At 44.3% G+C, this 17,765-nt stretch overlaps 2 protein-coding genes across 2 annotated transcripts in view; both read left to right on the top strand.

Annotated features, from left to right (window-relative positions):
• LOC136486680 (polyubiquitin-like) overlaps nucleotides 1–17,765 on the top strand; it is a 352,654-nt gene that overhangs the window by 104,540 nt on the left and 230,349 nt on the right. The gene's annotated exons all lie outside the window — the stretch shown is intronic.
• Nucleotides 11,552–16,070, top strand: LOC136484798 (5-pentadecatrienyl resorcinol O-methyltransferase-like). The gene is made up of 3 exons (XM_066481753.1): nucleotides 11,552–11,562; nucleotides 14,363–15,188; nucleotides 15,639–16,070. Exons 1-3 carry the CDS (start codon nucleotides 11,552–11,554, stop codon nucleotides 15,936–15,938), a joined length of 1,137 nt encoding a protein of 378 aa, XP_066337850.1. The 3' UTR covers nucleotides 15,939–16,070.

Raw genomic sequence — 17,765 nt, 5'->3', positions numbered from 1 at the left:
CCTATCTTCCCTCTACAATTTCTTTTCAATGATAAACACCTAAAACATCATGGATCCGAAGTTACATGAAGCTAAAGTTGGCTTGATGCAACTGGAAAACACTATGACTTAGAATATTTTTCTAAGTGTTGAAAACAACATGTATCTCTGACTTGTGGGCCATGTTTGACCATGTTCCACACATTTTCGTGACTTGGCTATAAAACAACTTTTGTTCCTTGATAAATTTGCTACAACTTTTGTAAAGAGTGCCCAGCCATGCAAAGCTTCTAAGTTGGACTTTTGAATCAGTCAAACGATGACACTCCAAGGGTCAATTCAAGTCAAATTGCACTTGAGGGCATTTTGGTCATTTTGATCTACATGAGCAATGTTCCAACAAGTAAACTAAGTATAGTTAAGGTGTATTAGACCATGATCAACCATTTTACAAAGTTGTTATACCACTTCTACTGATCACATGTGATAAAGAAAGTAAAACAAGCAATCCATACATATGTTTCGATACAGTGTTTCACATGTTGCGTGACCTTGTTGTTATCCTATACTTGTCCCATTACTACCCTGTTGCCATGCTTCAAGACATGGGAAATTCATGTTTCATTGTTATGTTGCACTAATACCATTCACAAACAATCTAGTACGAAACAAACAGAGTATGTGAATGTTTCATATGTATGTTTCAGGGAAAATGACATGATGAGATAAATGATGCACATGTTTATGAGATGAAATGCAATTAGTAGAAGCCAAACACCGAGGGTGTTACAACCCTCCCCCCTTAGAAAAATCTCGTCCCGAGATTTGGAAAGCGTACCATTTAGTATAGAAAGTTGGATGATTTTCCTTTAAATAATCTTCCCGCTCCCAAGTTGCATCCCGTTCACTATGATTACTCCAAACTACCTTGTATAACTTAACCACTCGTGTACGAGTCACTCTTTCTTGAGTATCCAGAACTTGCACGGGCTTTTCCTCATAAGAAAGATCAGATTTCAAGTTGACTTTTCTGGTTGCTATTCTTTCCTCAGGAATACGAAGACACTTCTTCAGCTGGGACACATGGAATACCGGGAATATAGCTCCCATCTCACGTGGTAGATCGAGCTTATATGCTACTCTTCCACTTTTCTCGATAATGCGGTAGGGTCCAACATATCGAGGCTCAAGCTTCCTTTTAATTCCAAAACGCCTGACTCCTTTCATAGGGGATACCTTCAAATAAACATGATCACCTACTTCAAACTCAATAGGTTTCCTTCTCTTATCAGCGTAGCTCTTTTGTCTAGCCTGAGCGGCAGTCATATTCTTTTGTATAGTCCGGACTTGCTCTTCGGCTTCTTTTACAAAGTCAATACCATAGAATCTTCTTTCCCCGGGTTCCACCCAGTTCAAAGTAGTTCTACACTTTCGGCCATAAAGAGCTTCAAAAGGAGCCATTTTGATACTCTCTTGATAACTGTTGTTATAAGAGAATTCAGCGAGAGGTAACCAGTCTTCCCAAGAGCCTTTGCAAGAGATAAGACAAGCTCTAAGCATGTCTTCAAGAATTTGATTAACACGCTCAGTCTGTCCTGATGTTTGCGGATGATAGGCAGAACTGTGGATTAGATGAGTGCCAAGATTCTGATGTAAGCACTCCCAAAAATGAGCCGTGAATTGAGGTCCTCTATCAGAAACAATGGATTTTGGTACACCATGGAGACGTACCACTTGTTGAAAATAAACCTCAGCATAGTTGTGCGGGTGATAGGTAGACTTGACCGGAATAAAGTGAGCAGATTTAGTTAGACGATCCACGATAACCCAGATGGAATCACAACCCTTTTTGGTAGTGGGTAATCCAACAATAAAATCCATACTAATTTCTTCCCACTTCCAGCCAGGAATAGAGAGTGGCTGGAACAGTTTGGGCCTTATGTGAATAGCCTTGACTCTGCAACAGTTATCACACCTTGCCACGTAAGATGCGATTTCTTTCTTCATCTTGGTCCACCAATAATACAGCTTGAGATCTTGATACATTTTACTACTACCAGGATGGATGGACAATTTAGAAGAGTGGGCTTCAGCCATAATTTGATTTCTAAGTTCTTTATCTTTGGGTACCACAAGTCTATCATTAAACCAGAGAATTTCCTTGTCATCGACTTTAAAGTGCTTGGTCTCTTTCTCTTTCATTTTCCGTTTGATATGAAACACACCCACATCAGTCTTCTGGAGTTCGATAATTCGACTTCTAAGAGAGCAATCCACAGTGATATTATGGAGTACTACAGGATGAAAGAGGTGTGATAGATGAAAGTCTTCACTAACTAAGGAATTGCAATGGGCCTTTCTGCTTAAGGCATCAGCAACAACATTTGCCTTACCAGGATGGTAGTGCACTTGAAGGTTGTAGTCCTTGATCAATTCTAACCAGCGCCGTTGACGCATGTTCAACTCGGGTTGAGTAAAGATGTACTTGAGGCTTTTATGGTCAGTATAGATGTTGCACACATTACCCAGCAAGTAATGTCTCCAAATCTTCAGGGCATGAACAACTGCGGCTAGTTCTAAGTCATGGGTAGGATAGTTGACTTCATGCTTTCGAAGCTGGCGCGAAGCATAAGCAATTACTCGGCCTTCCTGCATAAGAACACACCCCAAACCGGTGCCACATGCGTCACAGTAGACATCAAAAGGCTTCTCGATGTCAGGTTGTGCCAATACAGGAGCAGAGGTTAGTAAGGTCCGCAAAGTGTGGAAAGCCTCTTCACACTTCGGAGTCCACACAAACTTCTCATCTTTTTGCAGTAGTCGAGTCATGGGCTTGGCGATTTTTGAGAAATCCGGGATAAAGCGACGATAATAGCCAGCCAATCCCAAGAAACTTCGAACTTCTGTGACCGCAGTAGGTGCCTTCCACTCAAGGACTTCTTGCACCTTCGTAGGGTCAACCGAAATTCCATCACCAGATAACACATGACCTAGAAAAGGTATCTTGTTCAACCAGAATTCACACTTGCTGAACTTAGCATACAGCTGGTTGTCACGTAACCGAGTTAAAACAATTCTCAGATGTTCTGCATGCTCTTCTTCATTCTGAGAATACACCAGGATATCATCAATGAACACGACGACAAATTTGTCCAATTCCGGCATGAATACCGAATTCATCAGGTACATAAAGTGTGCCGGAGCATTTGTCAACCCAAATGACATGACGAGGTATTCGAACAAGCCATAACGAGTAGAGAAAGCTGTCTTAGGTATATCTTCAGGACGAATTTTGATCTGATGGTAGCCAGACCTCAAATCGATCTTGGAGAATACCTTAGCTTTGGAAAGCTGATCAAACAGAATATCGATGCGAGGAAGAGGGTACTTGTTCTTGATAGTAACAGCGTTTAGGGGACGATAATCCACGCACATGCGTAGAGACTCGTCCTTCTTCTTCACAAATATAGCTGGACAACCCCAAGGAGAAGAACTAGGCCGAATCAATCCTTTCTTCAATAGTTCATTCAACTGACTCTTCAGCTTAGCCAACTCATTGGGCGGCATTCGATAGGGCCTTCGAGAAATAGGAGCCGTACCCGGAATGAGTTCTATCTTGAATTCTACATCACGGTCCGGAGGTAATCCAGGCAAGTCATCAGGGAAGACATCTGGAAACTCACAGACAACTGGTAGATCCTCAATGGCTTTGGCTAGGGTAGCATTGGCTGTATTGTGAAGAGAGATATCACGAGGTAACTGCACGAGAAAACCCTTCTTATCCACAGGATCCCTCAACATTACTACACGGGTTGACGTGTCGATCAACACTCCATTCCCGCTCATCCACTTCATTCCTAGGATTATATCAATTCCTACCCCTGGTAGAACCACAAGATCCATACGGAACTCTCGATCCCCAATCTCAAGCTTTACATCTTTAACTACTTGGTTAGTCAGGATATTATTTCCAGCAGCACTAATACAATACCCACCCTTGACAATTGTAATCACATTCATATTATGCTCAGATGCAAAAGTAGAACTCACAAAGGAATGCGAAGCACCAGAATCAAAGAGCACAACTGCAGGGTGATCATTAACAAGAAACTTACCAGCGGTGACCACTTCACCAGCAGGAATTTCCTCCACTGTAGTATAGTGAACACGCCCCTGACGGACGTTTCCTTGAGCATTCTTGGGAGGATGGGGACATCTGTTTGCCCAATGACCAGGTTGGTTACAGTTCCAGCACGGCCTGTTTGATGGTGGAACATTGGAGCTACTCTGCCCAGATGTATTCTTCGGCAAGGAAATGGTATACCCCTTGCGGAAACCGGTTTTAGCTTGGTTCTTCTTCTGCGGTGGGCGGTACCAGACATTAGCATTGGGTGGACGGTACGGGGCCTTAGATACCATTGGAGCCTTGGACTGGGAAGCACCAGCCTCAAAGTTTCTTTTTCGGTTCTTGGAAGCAGCATATATCTTGTCATTGTTCTCCTGAGTCAGAGTGTCACTGATAAATTCATTGAAGGTGACACACTTGCAGTTGCCCATTGACTTCATCAGTTTGGGGAAAGTCCCCTCTTGAAGCTAGCTATTCTTTTGGTGTCAGTATCGACGAACTCGGGAGCATACCTTGCCAGGTTATTGAATGCCTGGAGGTACTCATTGAGACTCTTGTTGCCTTGGGTGAGCTTCATAAACTTAGTATGCTTGATGGCCATGAGACCAGGAGGGATAAAGTGTCCTCTAAAGGCTGCCTGGAACTGGTTTCCAGACGATCTCAACGTTAGCAGGGAAGGTGGTCCTGTGATGGGTCCACCAAATACCTGCAGGGCCTTGGAGCTGGTGTCCTGCATACGTAGCCTTCATGCCTTCAGTCAAATGGAGCAATCCAAATCTTTGCTCTATCGTGCTCAACCATTCATCCGCTTGTAAGGGTTCTTCTGCCTCACGAAAGATAGGAGGTTTTGTGTCCATGAAATCCTTAAAACTGCTATACTGGTTCGGCTCGGGTCCCTGGCGGACATGCCGATCCTCACGGTTAGCCATCTGGCGCATAGCCTCAGCTAGCATGCGCTGACTTTCCACAACAGTCTGCATTAGCTCAGCTGGTGTAGGCGGTGGTGGGAGGAGGTGTTTGCTCCTCATCTCCAAGGTTACGACCGCGACGAAGGATTGTAAGCCATCTGCAAAATGTATAGCCAATGAGCACTGACGATGTGGAAATTTGTAGATGAAATGTATAATTATGCCAAACTGACTCCAATGGAGAAAATGAATTCGTACTATCAACAGAGGCACAATCATCCATCACAATCACACAACTCATCAAGTGCATCAATTGACACATTAATGCGATGAACTTAACCAACAACGAGATCCATAGACGCGCAAAGGCGAAATTCATCAAAAGCTCACATACGTGGAGCATAATACGTTCGATAGGTTACATCCAAGCCATAGTGGTTTCACAACTTACATCAACGGTAACATAGGGTTCGATATTACATCCCAACGATTAATTTGCTACTCGTTCATGCATGAGGATCAACAAAAGACTAGATCTAGCGCATTAGCTAAGTAGTAAGCCAAACTATGCATCGTCCTCAGAGTCGGTGTCGAAGATTTCTCCTTCATCTTCATCACTAGGAGGCTCTAAACTCCTCATCTTCCTCCTCATCAGTGGAGCATCCTCAGGTCCATTGACTTCCATGTCATCATCACCTTCAGCCATGATGACAACCAGAACCCATCTCATTCTCATCATCAGGTGGCAGGATAGGGTGAAGTTGGTTGTGCAGTAAGGTGAACCTCCTCATGGAGATTGTCATTGTACTCTTCTACAGCCGCCAACTGCTGCTCTAGCTCAACCTGCCTTGCTCTCAACACATTCTCCTCGTGCCAGGCTTCATTCCGTTGGTTCAGCATGTGAACCAACATACGCTCACAGTTGCGGTGAGCAACTGTCAACCTCTGAACCTCAAGGGTCTCTTGGTCCCTTTCTTGCGTGACTTGCTCCAAACGCTGCTGAACTACAGTCCTTTCAGCAGTCACCTGAGCCAGCTCTGTCCTCAACCTTTCCGCCTCAGTAGGCTCAGGACGGGGCTCACGAGGAGCTAAACGGTGACGAGGCGCCCTACCTCCAGCGGACTTGCGAGCAGTGCGTTTCGTGCGCGCCATCTGTAGCAAAAAGTTACAACGTAAGGGGAGAATCATTTATGGGATACGAAAGTTTAATTAGCCGGGACAATCATATTTTAAAGGAGGGAGTAATGCAAGAAATGCCATGTATGCTTGAACATGATGCATGCACGATCCGTACGTCCTCACAAACCTAGAAAAATTTAAAGGCTAGCAAAATATACGGTGGCATACATACGTTCTCTCGTATACGGTAGCTAGTCGATCTACAACGATACGTTGTTAGTGTACCTGCAGAAAATTTCATTTCAGCCCAATAATTTCCCAAAATGCATAAAAGCAGGCAATAACTAAATACTTTCATACATACATCCCCTGATGCATATACTCTAGTATCACAGCTACCCGACAGAGATACCCACAATTAAGTACTCTCATAGATACATGATTGAACATGTAAATATGCGAGCAACCACAACTACTCTCCCCTAGACCGACGGTTGGACGGTCATGCTCTCACAACTCACACTTACCAGAGCGTAGAGGTATTTTGATCCATACATTACCACCCAAGCGGATGGCATCCATACAATAGCACGCCGTATGGACGACGAAACAGAAACAAGCAGGAACCCCCAAGTTAGTACTTTAATAAGCCACCTAAGAGTCCTTATTCGGGCATAAGGGATATGACCACTGGCAATACTTAGTATTTAATTTAGGATTTTTACAAATACTTTTGTTTTAAATACACAAATGACATGTTTAGTGTCAAATCTTGGTCTGATGCCAGCTGTAACAGAACCGACCAAATCATAAGAACGTAAGTACAAAAACAATCACCGAAGTGATCAAATTCCTGTACTTAAGCTCCCATAATCCCGGTAGTCCGGAAATCACGAAGGATTTCAACCAACTCTCGACATACAAACCAAGATCGTAATGATTCAACACAACACATCATCTGTTACAACATTTCACAAATAGCATTCGGATTACATCCATCAGAGTTGAAATAGAATATTACAAACCAAGTTTGAGTGTGCGGAAGCAACATAGTTTAGTACAAAACATCAAGGTTTTCAAATACATTGCCAAGTCTGAGTCATGTCCCACAAAAGCATTATCAGGTACGAGAACTAGTAGAGACCGTGCCCAACGGTCTAGTCTTCATCCCCAGCAGGGAGAAGGCAGTACTTGCAGCAACCAAAGTAGAACTGGTCATCTGCAACAGGGGGGAAATAAACCCTGAGTACGAGAAGGTACTCAGCTAGACTTACCAGACGAAAATCAGAAATAAAAGACACCAAGGATCATGCAAGGCTTTTCAGGTGGGCTAGCTTGACACAGTTGCATAAAAGAGCTTATGATTATAGTAACCAATTTAAACTGATTATCAAGCTTATCATTAATTACCTGTCCACTAGATTAGCACCTGTACTAGAGCACTCACTTATTAGGAGCAAACAATATTAACCATAGCAGGTATAATAAGGCTGTTATCATCATATCATCATTTCCGAACCATTAAGTATTAAGTGTATCTACATTGGAGATAAGCCCGTCAAGTTCTCACTAACCGGGAGAGACGGCGATTCGAATCGAATTACAACTCAGCTGAGGGGGTATTCCTAACTCTCACCCTGGCATACTTTGCAAGGGTAGCCGTGGGTCACCTTTGGAACATCTCAGGAACCAAATTCGCGGGTTCGATCAGCGCCAGCACTCTCAGGGATTACCCTTCTGCCAGGACGATCAGGACTTTTAAATCACCTGCCCTTGGACTCACGCCTACGGCTCCCTTCCGAGGCGCACTTTATACTTATCGACTCCCGGCCTGAGGTGAGCTACTCGGCTTCGTGGTCGGTCTCCAGACCCGGCCAACTAAGAGAGAGGCCTGCGTTCAACATGAACAGGAAAGGCTCCAAGAATCAATCCTTAAGCGACACAGACGGAGTCACTGCAAACCGGCAAGCCTCCGTCCGGTCTTCATTTCAAATTAAGACTGGTTCTTTTCCACGATAGCAAATATAGCCAACCGTGCCACATGTATCATCCTATATCTCGCAGGTGACAGGAAATCACCCGACTTCTACCACGTTTAAGCAGGGCTAAGCACTACTCGAGCCTGAGCTACATAGGATTCAGGGTAACAATATCTGGACAAGGAATAGGTAACCAATGCAGCAAGTATTTGCATCCAACACCTAAACTTAATGCAACAATATATATATATGTAACAATAATACTGTAACTGCATTTCGGAAATTAGGAGGCTTAATATGCTCCGGGGCTTGCCTTTCACAAAGTTGCAAGGACGGTGGTCAGGGCACTCAACGGCGACCTCGTCTGGCACTTCTCCTGAAGGCTGCTCCTCCTGAATCTCCGGCGTCGGCTGCTGCTGCTCGCTCGGTTCCTCGAATTCCAGCAGGGTTACTCCTTCCGATACACCTATTGCATGCCGATGCACAAGATAAATATCATGGATGCATAAGGAATGACATGATGCTCATGATGAATGAATCACAATGGGTGTTTATGAAAACATCACTGGACACTCGTTTACCGAGTAATTAGCTCTATTCAAATCACTTTAAGCATGTACCCAACTTAACTTAAATAACAAGAGCAACTTATCTAACTTGCATAACCTAAGATAAAGATGCTCATCTTCAGTTAAAGGCCTAACACCTAGGAACAGTACCATGAACTTAGAATAGTAAAGACATGCTTGAAATAACAGTTAAAGCTTCATATGCAACAAGTAGTAACTTAATTCTATCATAACCAGAGCTCTATAACTCCAAATGCCTTGCAAGAGGACATTCTGGAAAGCTTATGAAATTCTCTACAATTCACTTGTAAACATCAAAGCATGATTCTGAAGTTAACCAAATCAATTTCCAGTAGACCTAGAATCTGTCCAGAATGACGGGGTTGCTAACTTAATTATTTAATGATGGTGCAAAAGCCTAATTTGACCAAACCAAGTTTACCAACTTGTTTTTCATATCTAAGAAACATCAGAAAGTATAGTGCTAACTTCTAAATAAATTATTTAATATCCTTTTCCAATTTATTTAGTTAATTAGGTGATTTAAGCAATATATAGTAAAACTATTCATAAAAATCTACAAAAATTACAGTAGCTATCTCATGCTGCACATAGACTACCATAAAAATTTCAAAGCCATTGGACCAACATAACTTGCTGTATCCAAAATAACAGATGACATGTCTATTTCTAGCATAATTAGGAAACCTTATTAAAAAGTGTCAAGCAACAGATTTCCCATTTTTCCTAGCATCCTTCTAGCATAAGAATAGCACCCAATAAAATTTCACCTTCACTGGATCTATAGAAAAATTATGAAAATTCACACAAGATCCACCTATTAATAAAAGGAAATTCTATAACTTAAAAACTACACATGCACTAGCTCTGAAATTTTTACCAGAGCCTCTAATAAACCAAAATAGAGGACCCACAAAATTTCATAATTTTTGGACCACAGAAACTCAAGATAAAATTCAAACAAGTTTGCATGCTTCTAAAAACACATTTCAAACTCCTATTTAATTCATCCAAGTTTTCTAAAACATGTGCTCCTATTATATTTTTATTAAATACTAGACATGACCAGGAACTTAACAAAATTAGAACCATAGCATTTGGATCTATATACTAGGAGCTACATATTTTTCAAGATGTACATAAATCTGTGAAATAAATAAACGAAATAAAATAGGAAAACAACACTCAGCCCTACACGGGCCAGCCCAAGAACCGGCGGCCCGCGAATACACAGTCGCGGCCCAAGACTCGGCGCGGCCCCAGCTGGACTCCCGCGGCGCGCGTCAGCGACTGACAAGGAGGGCCCGCATGACAGCGAGAGAAACAGGGGAGGCGCGACGGTCGGTGGCGTAGCTCGCCGCCGGTGGTTCCTCCGGCGAGACCATTGGCTCTACCGTGTTCGTCACACCCACGCGCACCTAGTGGAACCCTCAATCGAAGCTATCGTCGCGGCTACTGGGGTTAGCGACGAGCGCGGCGGCGCACGGCCACGGCACGGCCGGCTCCGGCGAAGATACGGCGTCGCAGCCCTAATGGATGGCGCTACGAGCTTCGGTGGTGTTCACTGGACCTAGCTGCAGGCAGCGGAGGGATGGGAAGGTCGCGCGGACAGCTGGCCGCGTGGAGCGCCAACTCCGGCGAACTTCCGCCATGGCTATGGTGGGAGAAAAACCGGCGATTGGCCCTTACCGATGCACGATTGAACCGGCTGAGAGGTGGAGTAGGTGAAGGGGATCACGGCGGGGCTACAGTCGGACGGGGCAACGCGTTTTTGCCAAGACGCGGGAGCTAGGCGAGAGCGAAGCTCCGGCGGCAATGGCGGGCGGCTCGGTGCTGCGCTGTGGGGGGCGGAGAAATGAAAAATGGAGTGATGAAGGCGTCGGCAGGCGCTGGCTTGAAGTGGAGGGCAACGGCAGCGGCGTCAGGCCAGCCTCGGCGCGTGGCCAGCGCGACAGCAAGCCGGCGACGAGTGGCGGACACGCGGCGTCAAGCCTCTGCGTCGGTCGGCCACAACGTTACTGAAGTTTTTCTGAAAACCACGATTCAGTCCTCCATTGTCCCGACTGACAGAGCATGTTCGACGATAATTATCTCCTAATCCGTGATGAGTTAGTGGAAGACATGAACATCAAAGCTGTAGACCTATCTTCCCTCTACAATTTCTTTTCAATGATAAACACCTAAAACATCATGGATCCGAAGTTACATGAAGCTAAAGTTGGCTTGATGCAACTGGAAAACACTATGACTTAGAATATTTTTCTAAGTGTTGAAAACAGCATGTATCTCTGACTTGTGGGCCATGTTTGACCATGTTCCACACATTTTCATGACTTGGCTATAAAACAACTTTTGTTCCTTGATAAATTTGCTACAACTTTTGTAAAGAGTGCCCAGCCATGCAAAGCTTCTAAGTTGGACTTTTGAATCAGTCAAACGATGACACTCCAAGGGTCAATTCAAGTCAAAATTGCACTTGAGGGCATTTTGGTCATTTTGATCTACATGAGCAATGTTCCAACAAGTAAACTAAGTATAGTTAAGGTGTATTAGACCATGATCAACCATTTTACAAAGTTGTTATACCACTTCTACTGATCACATGTGATAAAGAAAGTAAAACAAGCAATCCATACATATGTTTCGATACAGTGTTTCACATGTTGCGTGACCTTGTTGTTATCCTATACTTGCCCCATTACTACCCTGTTGCCATGCTTCAAGACATGGGAAATTCATGTTTCATTGTTATGTTGCACTACTACCATTCACAAACAATCTAGTACGAAACAAACAGAGTATGTGAATGTTTCATATGTATGTTTCAGGGAAAATGACATGATGAGATAAATGATGCACATGTTTATGAGATGAAATGAAATTAGTAGAAGCCAAACACCGAGGGTGTTACAAAAAGAACTAAAGCTAAAATACATTTCAGGAGCACAAGGATTTCGTGACCAATCTCAACTAAAACAGACAGATCCCCCGATTGTGCAACATCTTTGGGCTTCTTTGACTGGATCACTGCCTCATTAGCCGCCGTACCTGCCTGTTGTGCAAGATATTTTTGCACGAGTTCAACATACTCTTCCTCCCAGTAGAAGCCTAAACATCGTCCACTGCCATCCCACTGAAATTAAAACAAAAAATTAGAACTTTAATTACAACCATCATGAAAATAGGTATAAACTAACCATAATCATTAAATACGATAAAATAACTCACATTGCGATCCGGACACTTGTAGAAGATACGATCCTTGTTGGGACCCTCCTTCTTCACTCGGTACTCCATCACAATCTTCGTCTCATCACGACACTTGCCGTATGGAATGAGAGGGAGGCCCGGCCTAAGTCGCTTTGGAAACCCATGAGAGGCCGAGGACCCGGAAGCAGTTGCCATCTACTCTATATACTCATTTTTAATACACTATAAATTTCTCATTTTATAAACAAATAAAATTAAGAAACTATAAAATTTCTATATCTCTAAACAATGAAGCAGTTGCCATCTACTCTCTATACTCATTTTTTAATACACTATAAATTTCTCATTTTATAAATAAATAAAATTAAGAAACTATAAAATTATCTATATCTCTATACTCGTTTTTTAATACACTATAGCTCAAAAACATGTTTTCATAAATAACCATCCGTACTAGTTGACCTTGCTTACGTGATCATCTCGGCGAGCATTTCTCCACCGGACGGCACCGTACTTGGTCAAGGAAGAGCTCCGATTCTACGAGGAAGGGAACACGGTCTTCCACGACCGTTGTCGCTCTCCCTCGTAGAATCAAAGCTCCTCCTTGATGTCCGTTACCGCTCGATAGAGAACATGCTGGCCGAGCTGAACACGGTCCGCAAGTTCAACTAGTACGGATTTTCTATAATTTTCTAACTATTTTCTAAGTTTTTCATTTCATAAAAAGTTAAAATAAAAAGTACGGTGATTGACAGACTACTGCGACGATATCGGGACATGTGAATAAATAACCATCCGTACTAGTTGAACTTGCTTACGTGATCATCTCGGCGAGTATTTCTCCACCGGACGGCACCGTACTTGGCCACGGAAGAGCTCCGATTCTACGAGGAAGGGAACACGGTCTTCCACGACCGTTGCCTCTCTCCCTCATAGAATCAAAGCTCCTCCTTGACGTCCGTTACCGCTCGGCAGAGAACATGGTCGCCGAGATGAACACGGTCCGCAAGTTCAACTAGCTACTTTAACCTTCTTTCATGTAAATATGCAAGCTTGAAGTGATTTTGAGCTCAAATTGCTTACAAATGAAAAAAAAACCACAATAAAGAACCATATATATAGTGAACAAAATGAGATAAGACAATGGTGAAAAATGAGAGTATGAGGTTGGTAACCTTTACAACTGAAGAATCGACGGAGGAATCGAAGAAATCGACGAAGGAATCGAAGAATGGATGGAGGAACAATGGAGAGAGGGAGGAAGCAAGAACACTAGTGCAGTGAGCTTCAAAATGTGCTGAGCTCGGGCTCGGGGAGGAAGGAGACGGCCGGGATATAAGGGGGGGACCTTTAGTCCCGGTTGGTGGCTCCAACCGGGACTAAAGGTAACTTTCTAACCCCGGGCGCAGCCACGGCCTGGGAGTAGACCTTTACTCCCGGTTGGAGCCACCAACCGGGAGTAAAAGTATACCTTTAGTCCCGGTTGGTGGCTCCAACCGGGACTAAAGGTCCCTACCACCTCTGTCTGGCACAGTAGCCGTTGGGCAGGGACCTTTAGTCCCGGTTGGAGCCACCAACCGGGACTAAAGGTATCTCTAGTCCCGGGCGCAAAAAATTCCGGGACTAGAGCCCATTTTGGTCGAGGATCAAAGGTCTGTTCTCTACTAGTGCCAAGCAGTAGCAGCTTGATCACACACTCCATGCAGATCCAGAAGGAACCCGAAGATAATCTTCAAAATGAAGAATCTGATGGAAACACCATCTACGGTTTCGCGAGCGGCATGTCGACGGAGAATAACTCCACCAAAATCCAATCTCCACAGCTTACATTGTTTCGTGCGCCAACTAGCTCCTTTAAATATTAGCGTGGGCATATTAGCAGCACTGGCAAGAACTTTCGTTCAAATTGGCATCTCACCAAACTACAGATGAGAATTAATAATAAGCAGTCTCACAAGATGAAATAATTTGAGAAACCAAAGAATTCTTGCAAGCTTAAATAATTTGAGGAGCCATGGGTTCATCAGTGTCCTCCCCGGGCGAGGCATGGCCCCAGGCCAAACCAGATCTCTGGCGAGCCAGGGCCTTCAGATTGGCCCCTTGAATGCCCTGCGGGGGATATGACGCCGGGGGCTCCGTGCCACATCCTGATTACTTCGATTTCTTGTTTTACTTCTGCCACTGGGTAAGCATATAACCATTAGTTTAGTGCATCCAATCTTGTGACAAGGAGATACGCAATTATATAATAAAACGAGCTAGTTGCATGCGTTGTTAACTAAAAGGTGTGTGAGCTGTCTGCAGGGCCTGACCGATTTTCTTTTTGATTCTGTCATGAGAGGGCAATGATATATACATCGTATTGATGCAAGCTAACACTTGAGTTTTAGTCTCTGCTAGCTTAGTAATCCACTGTACCCAGAGGCCACAACACAATACAATGGCACTCAGCAGCGAGGACACTAGCGAGTTGCTCCAAGCCCACATCGAGCTGTGGAACCAGACCTACAGCTTTATGAAGTCGGTGGCGCTCGCCGTTGCTTTGGACCTCCGCATCGCCGATGCCATCCACCGCCGCGGTGGCGCCGCCACCCTCTCCCAGATACTAGGAGAGATTGGTGTCCGCCCAAGTAAGCTTCCCGGCCTCCGCCACCTAATGCGCGTTCTCACCGTCTCAGGAACCTTCACCATCGTCCAGCCATCAGCGGAAACCACGTCATCGGAGTTGGATGGGCATGAGCCTGTCTATAAGCTGACAACAGCATCCTGCCTCCTCATCAGCAGCAACGATGGCGGCGAGAGCTCGGCTACGGCAAGCTTGTCTCCTATGCTGAACCACGTGCTTAGCCCCTTCCGTGACTCGCCGCTCAGCATGGGGCTCACTGCGTGGTTCCAGCATGATGAAGATGAACAGGCGCCTGGCCCGTGCCCGTTCACCCTGATGTACGGCACAACCTTGTGGGAGGTGTGCAGGCGCGACGACGCAATCAACGCGTTGTTCAACAACGCCATGGCTGCAGACAGCCACTTCCTGATGCAGATTGTCTTGAGGGAGTTCGGCAAGGTCTTCCGCGGGATAGACTCGCTGGTCGACGTCGCCGGCGGGGTTGGGGGAGCCGCCACGGCAATTGCGGCGGCGTTTCCGAGTTTGAAGTGTACCGTGCTGGACCTCCCTCACGTTGTCGCCAAGGCTCCTTCCAGTTCTATTGGCAACGTGCAGTTTGTTGGGGGTGACATGTTTGAGAGCATTCCACCAGCAAATGTTGTCTTCCTCAAGGTATGTCTATATGTTTCTTTTCTACTATCTTGTACGCCTACACTGCTAAACTTCAATTTGCGAGTTCAAATACTCATTCAAACGAACTGCCTATTGAATTGGTTTTGCGTTTTGACCGGCACTGATAACAGTTAATATAACATATAAGTTTAAGTACTGCTAGACTTAAGATGACTAATCTTTCAAAACCTAGAGACGGTTGAGACTTGAGGGTGGATGTTGGCAATAAGGACGGGATTTCAGATCAAATGATTCATAGGATAGATGAAATGGAGCTTCTAAATCGTGTTGTTAGAACTAGTAGGCACACACTTAGCTTCTAAATATGTCTAAGGGGCCTACTGTTTGAACTGAAAGTACAACAAATCGGAAGGACAAATGTTTAATTTGTTCATGTGAAACTGTCAAGACATAATGCTCAACAATTGGCTTATTATTGCTTTTTTTCAGTGGATCTTGCATGACTGGAGCGATGACAAGTGTATCAAGATATTAAAGAATTGCAAGCAAGCTATCCCTTCTAGAGATGCAGGAGGAAAGATAATAATCATTGATATTGTGGTTGGTTCTGAGTCATCAGACACCAAGCTTCTGGAGACACAAGTAATCTATGATCTCCATCTCATGAAAATTGGTGGGGTTGAACGAGATGAGCAAGAGTGGAAGAAAATATTCCTCGAAGCTGGATTTAAGGACTACAATATTATGCCAGTTTTAGGCCTCCGATCCATCATTGAGCTATATCCTTGAATGCTCTGCTAGAGAAATAAAAGCATATGGCTTGTTGAGTGTTCTAGTGACTTCAATTTATGTTGTTGGGATTAGTGAAATTTCAGTTTGACACTATGTTACTGTTTAAATTCAATCAATTTCCATTTTATGTTTTAGCCTGATGGTGAGCACATATCACATCCTGGCACCCTGCTAAAGAGCATGACCAATTGTTCAGTTATATACCATGAATTCATTGCTTTGAAATCTCTCTATTTGTTTTGAGGGTTATGTGATAAGTCCGTCCCATTTTTCATGGTGTTCGATTCAGAGTAATGTAGGATCGAGAGAGATTATCATGAAAAGTATTGTTGCAATAGTGTACTTTATTTTAATATATTTTATAAGTATATTATGAAAACTATTAGTAACCTAACTTTATTTCAAAAAGTTGGCCAATGTCGAAAATAGCACTTGTTTGTGATTAGAAAACTATTTGCACCTTGTTTTTTTTTCAAATTCATACTAAAAACTATAACACAATTATACTTGTTTATTAATCCGACTTGCCGGAGGAGTTTAACCTTTTCCCTCCAGCATAACAATTCACGATCATTCTCGGGAAGATATTTACTATTTGATGGTATGATCACGTGCAAGCATCTTCCTATCGAGGACTATCCTACGTATAATGTGCAGAACTTTAAAGCTAAGTCAAAGATCGATTCAATCAATAAAAGTAAAAGGTTTATACAAAAGCAGGGGTAAGTACGAAATTAATTAGCAAACTGAGATTATGAGAGTTAATGCTTGAATCCCACGCGACATCCATATCTAGGCCCTAGAAGAGCTCGATCACTTTCAGATCTGCAAAAAACAGCCCCATTCTACTGTAAGACTCTAAAATTTGCTCCTTTTGAAATAGAGTTAAAATGATTTAATTTTGTATTTTTGTGCTCATTAAAAATAAGAAAACAAATTTTTTTATTAAATTAAAATTCATCATAGGATGTAGCAACATTGTTGTGCATTCATGCCGGTGCATATGGTTTACAGTTTACTGTGATGAATGGTTTTGGCCAAAACTCAAAACGATTCAAAATGCTTTTGAAAAGAGACTTTGAAAAAACTTTGAAATAAAAGAAAAAGGAAAACAATTGGAAAATCCCTCTTTCTCTCTTTTCGGCCTGCTGGCCAATCCACCCCACCTCCCTCCCTCTGCTTTCACTCCCGCGAGGCCTAGTAACCGGCCAGCCCAGCAGGCCGGGCAGAAGCCCGCGTGGGGGACTCCTCTCTCCCCTCAGAAGCCACAGGCCTGCACCCAGCCCCACTGGCCTACGAGGCCGCAGCAGCCATGCGGACGCCGCACTCCCCTCTCCCTCTCCCTCTCTGTTCACCACGAGCAGGCCTAACTAGCTGCGCCCCTCCGGTGTGCTCTCTATGTCCACCTGGTCCCACGCCCTCTTTCGCCGATAGGTGGGCCCACACTGTCAGCTCCTGCCTTCCTTCTCCTTCCCGTGGCTGAGCCGGGCTCTCCCCGATGGAAACCGCTGCCGCATCCCGACTTACTCGGGATTTCCTGCGTGGATTGCATGCTGAGGCACCCTATAAGAAGCATGCGACCTCCTTCCGCGCTCCACTTCGATCTCCAACGTTCCGCTAGCCCTAGCTTCCCCCTAGCGCTGCTTTTGGATCTCGCCACACCGCCGCCTTGTCGTCGTCTTGAGCCGCTTGCCGAGCATTGGAAGTTGGTAAGGAAGCCACAGACACCGGTTGCACCCTCCCTCTCTCTCTCTCTCTTTCGTGCTTTGCGCCGCCACCAAGCCCTCGTAGCTCGTCCCGGCCCCACTGTCAAGTTCACCGTAC

This window comes from Miscanthus floridulus, chromosome 10 (assembly GCF_019320115.1).
Source record: "Miscanthus floridulus cultivar M001 chromosome 10, ASM1932011v1, whole genome shotgun sequence".
Taxonomy (NCBI): Eukaryota; Viridiplantae; Streptophyta; class Magnoliopsida; order Poales; family Poaceae; genus Miscanthus; species Miscanthus floridulus.
The sequence above is the reverse complement of the archived record's forward strand: the minus strand, read 5'-3'. Positions and strand labels throughout refer to the sequence as shown.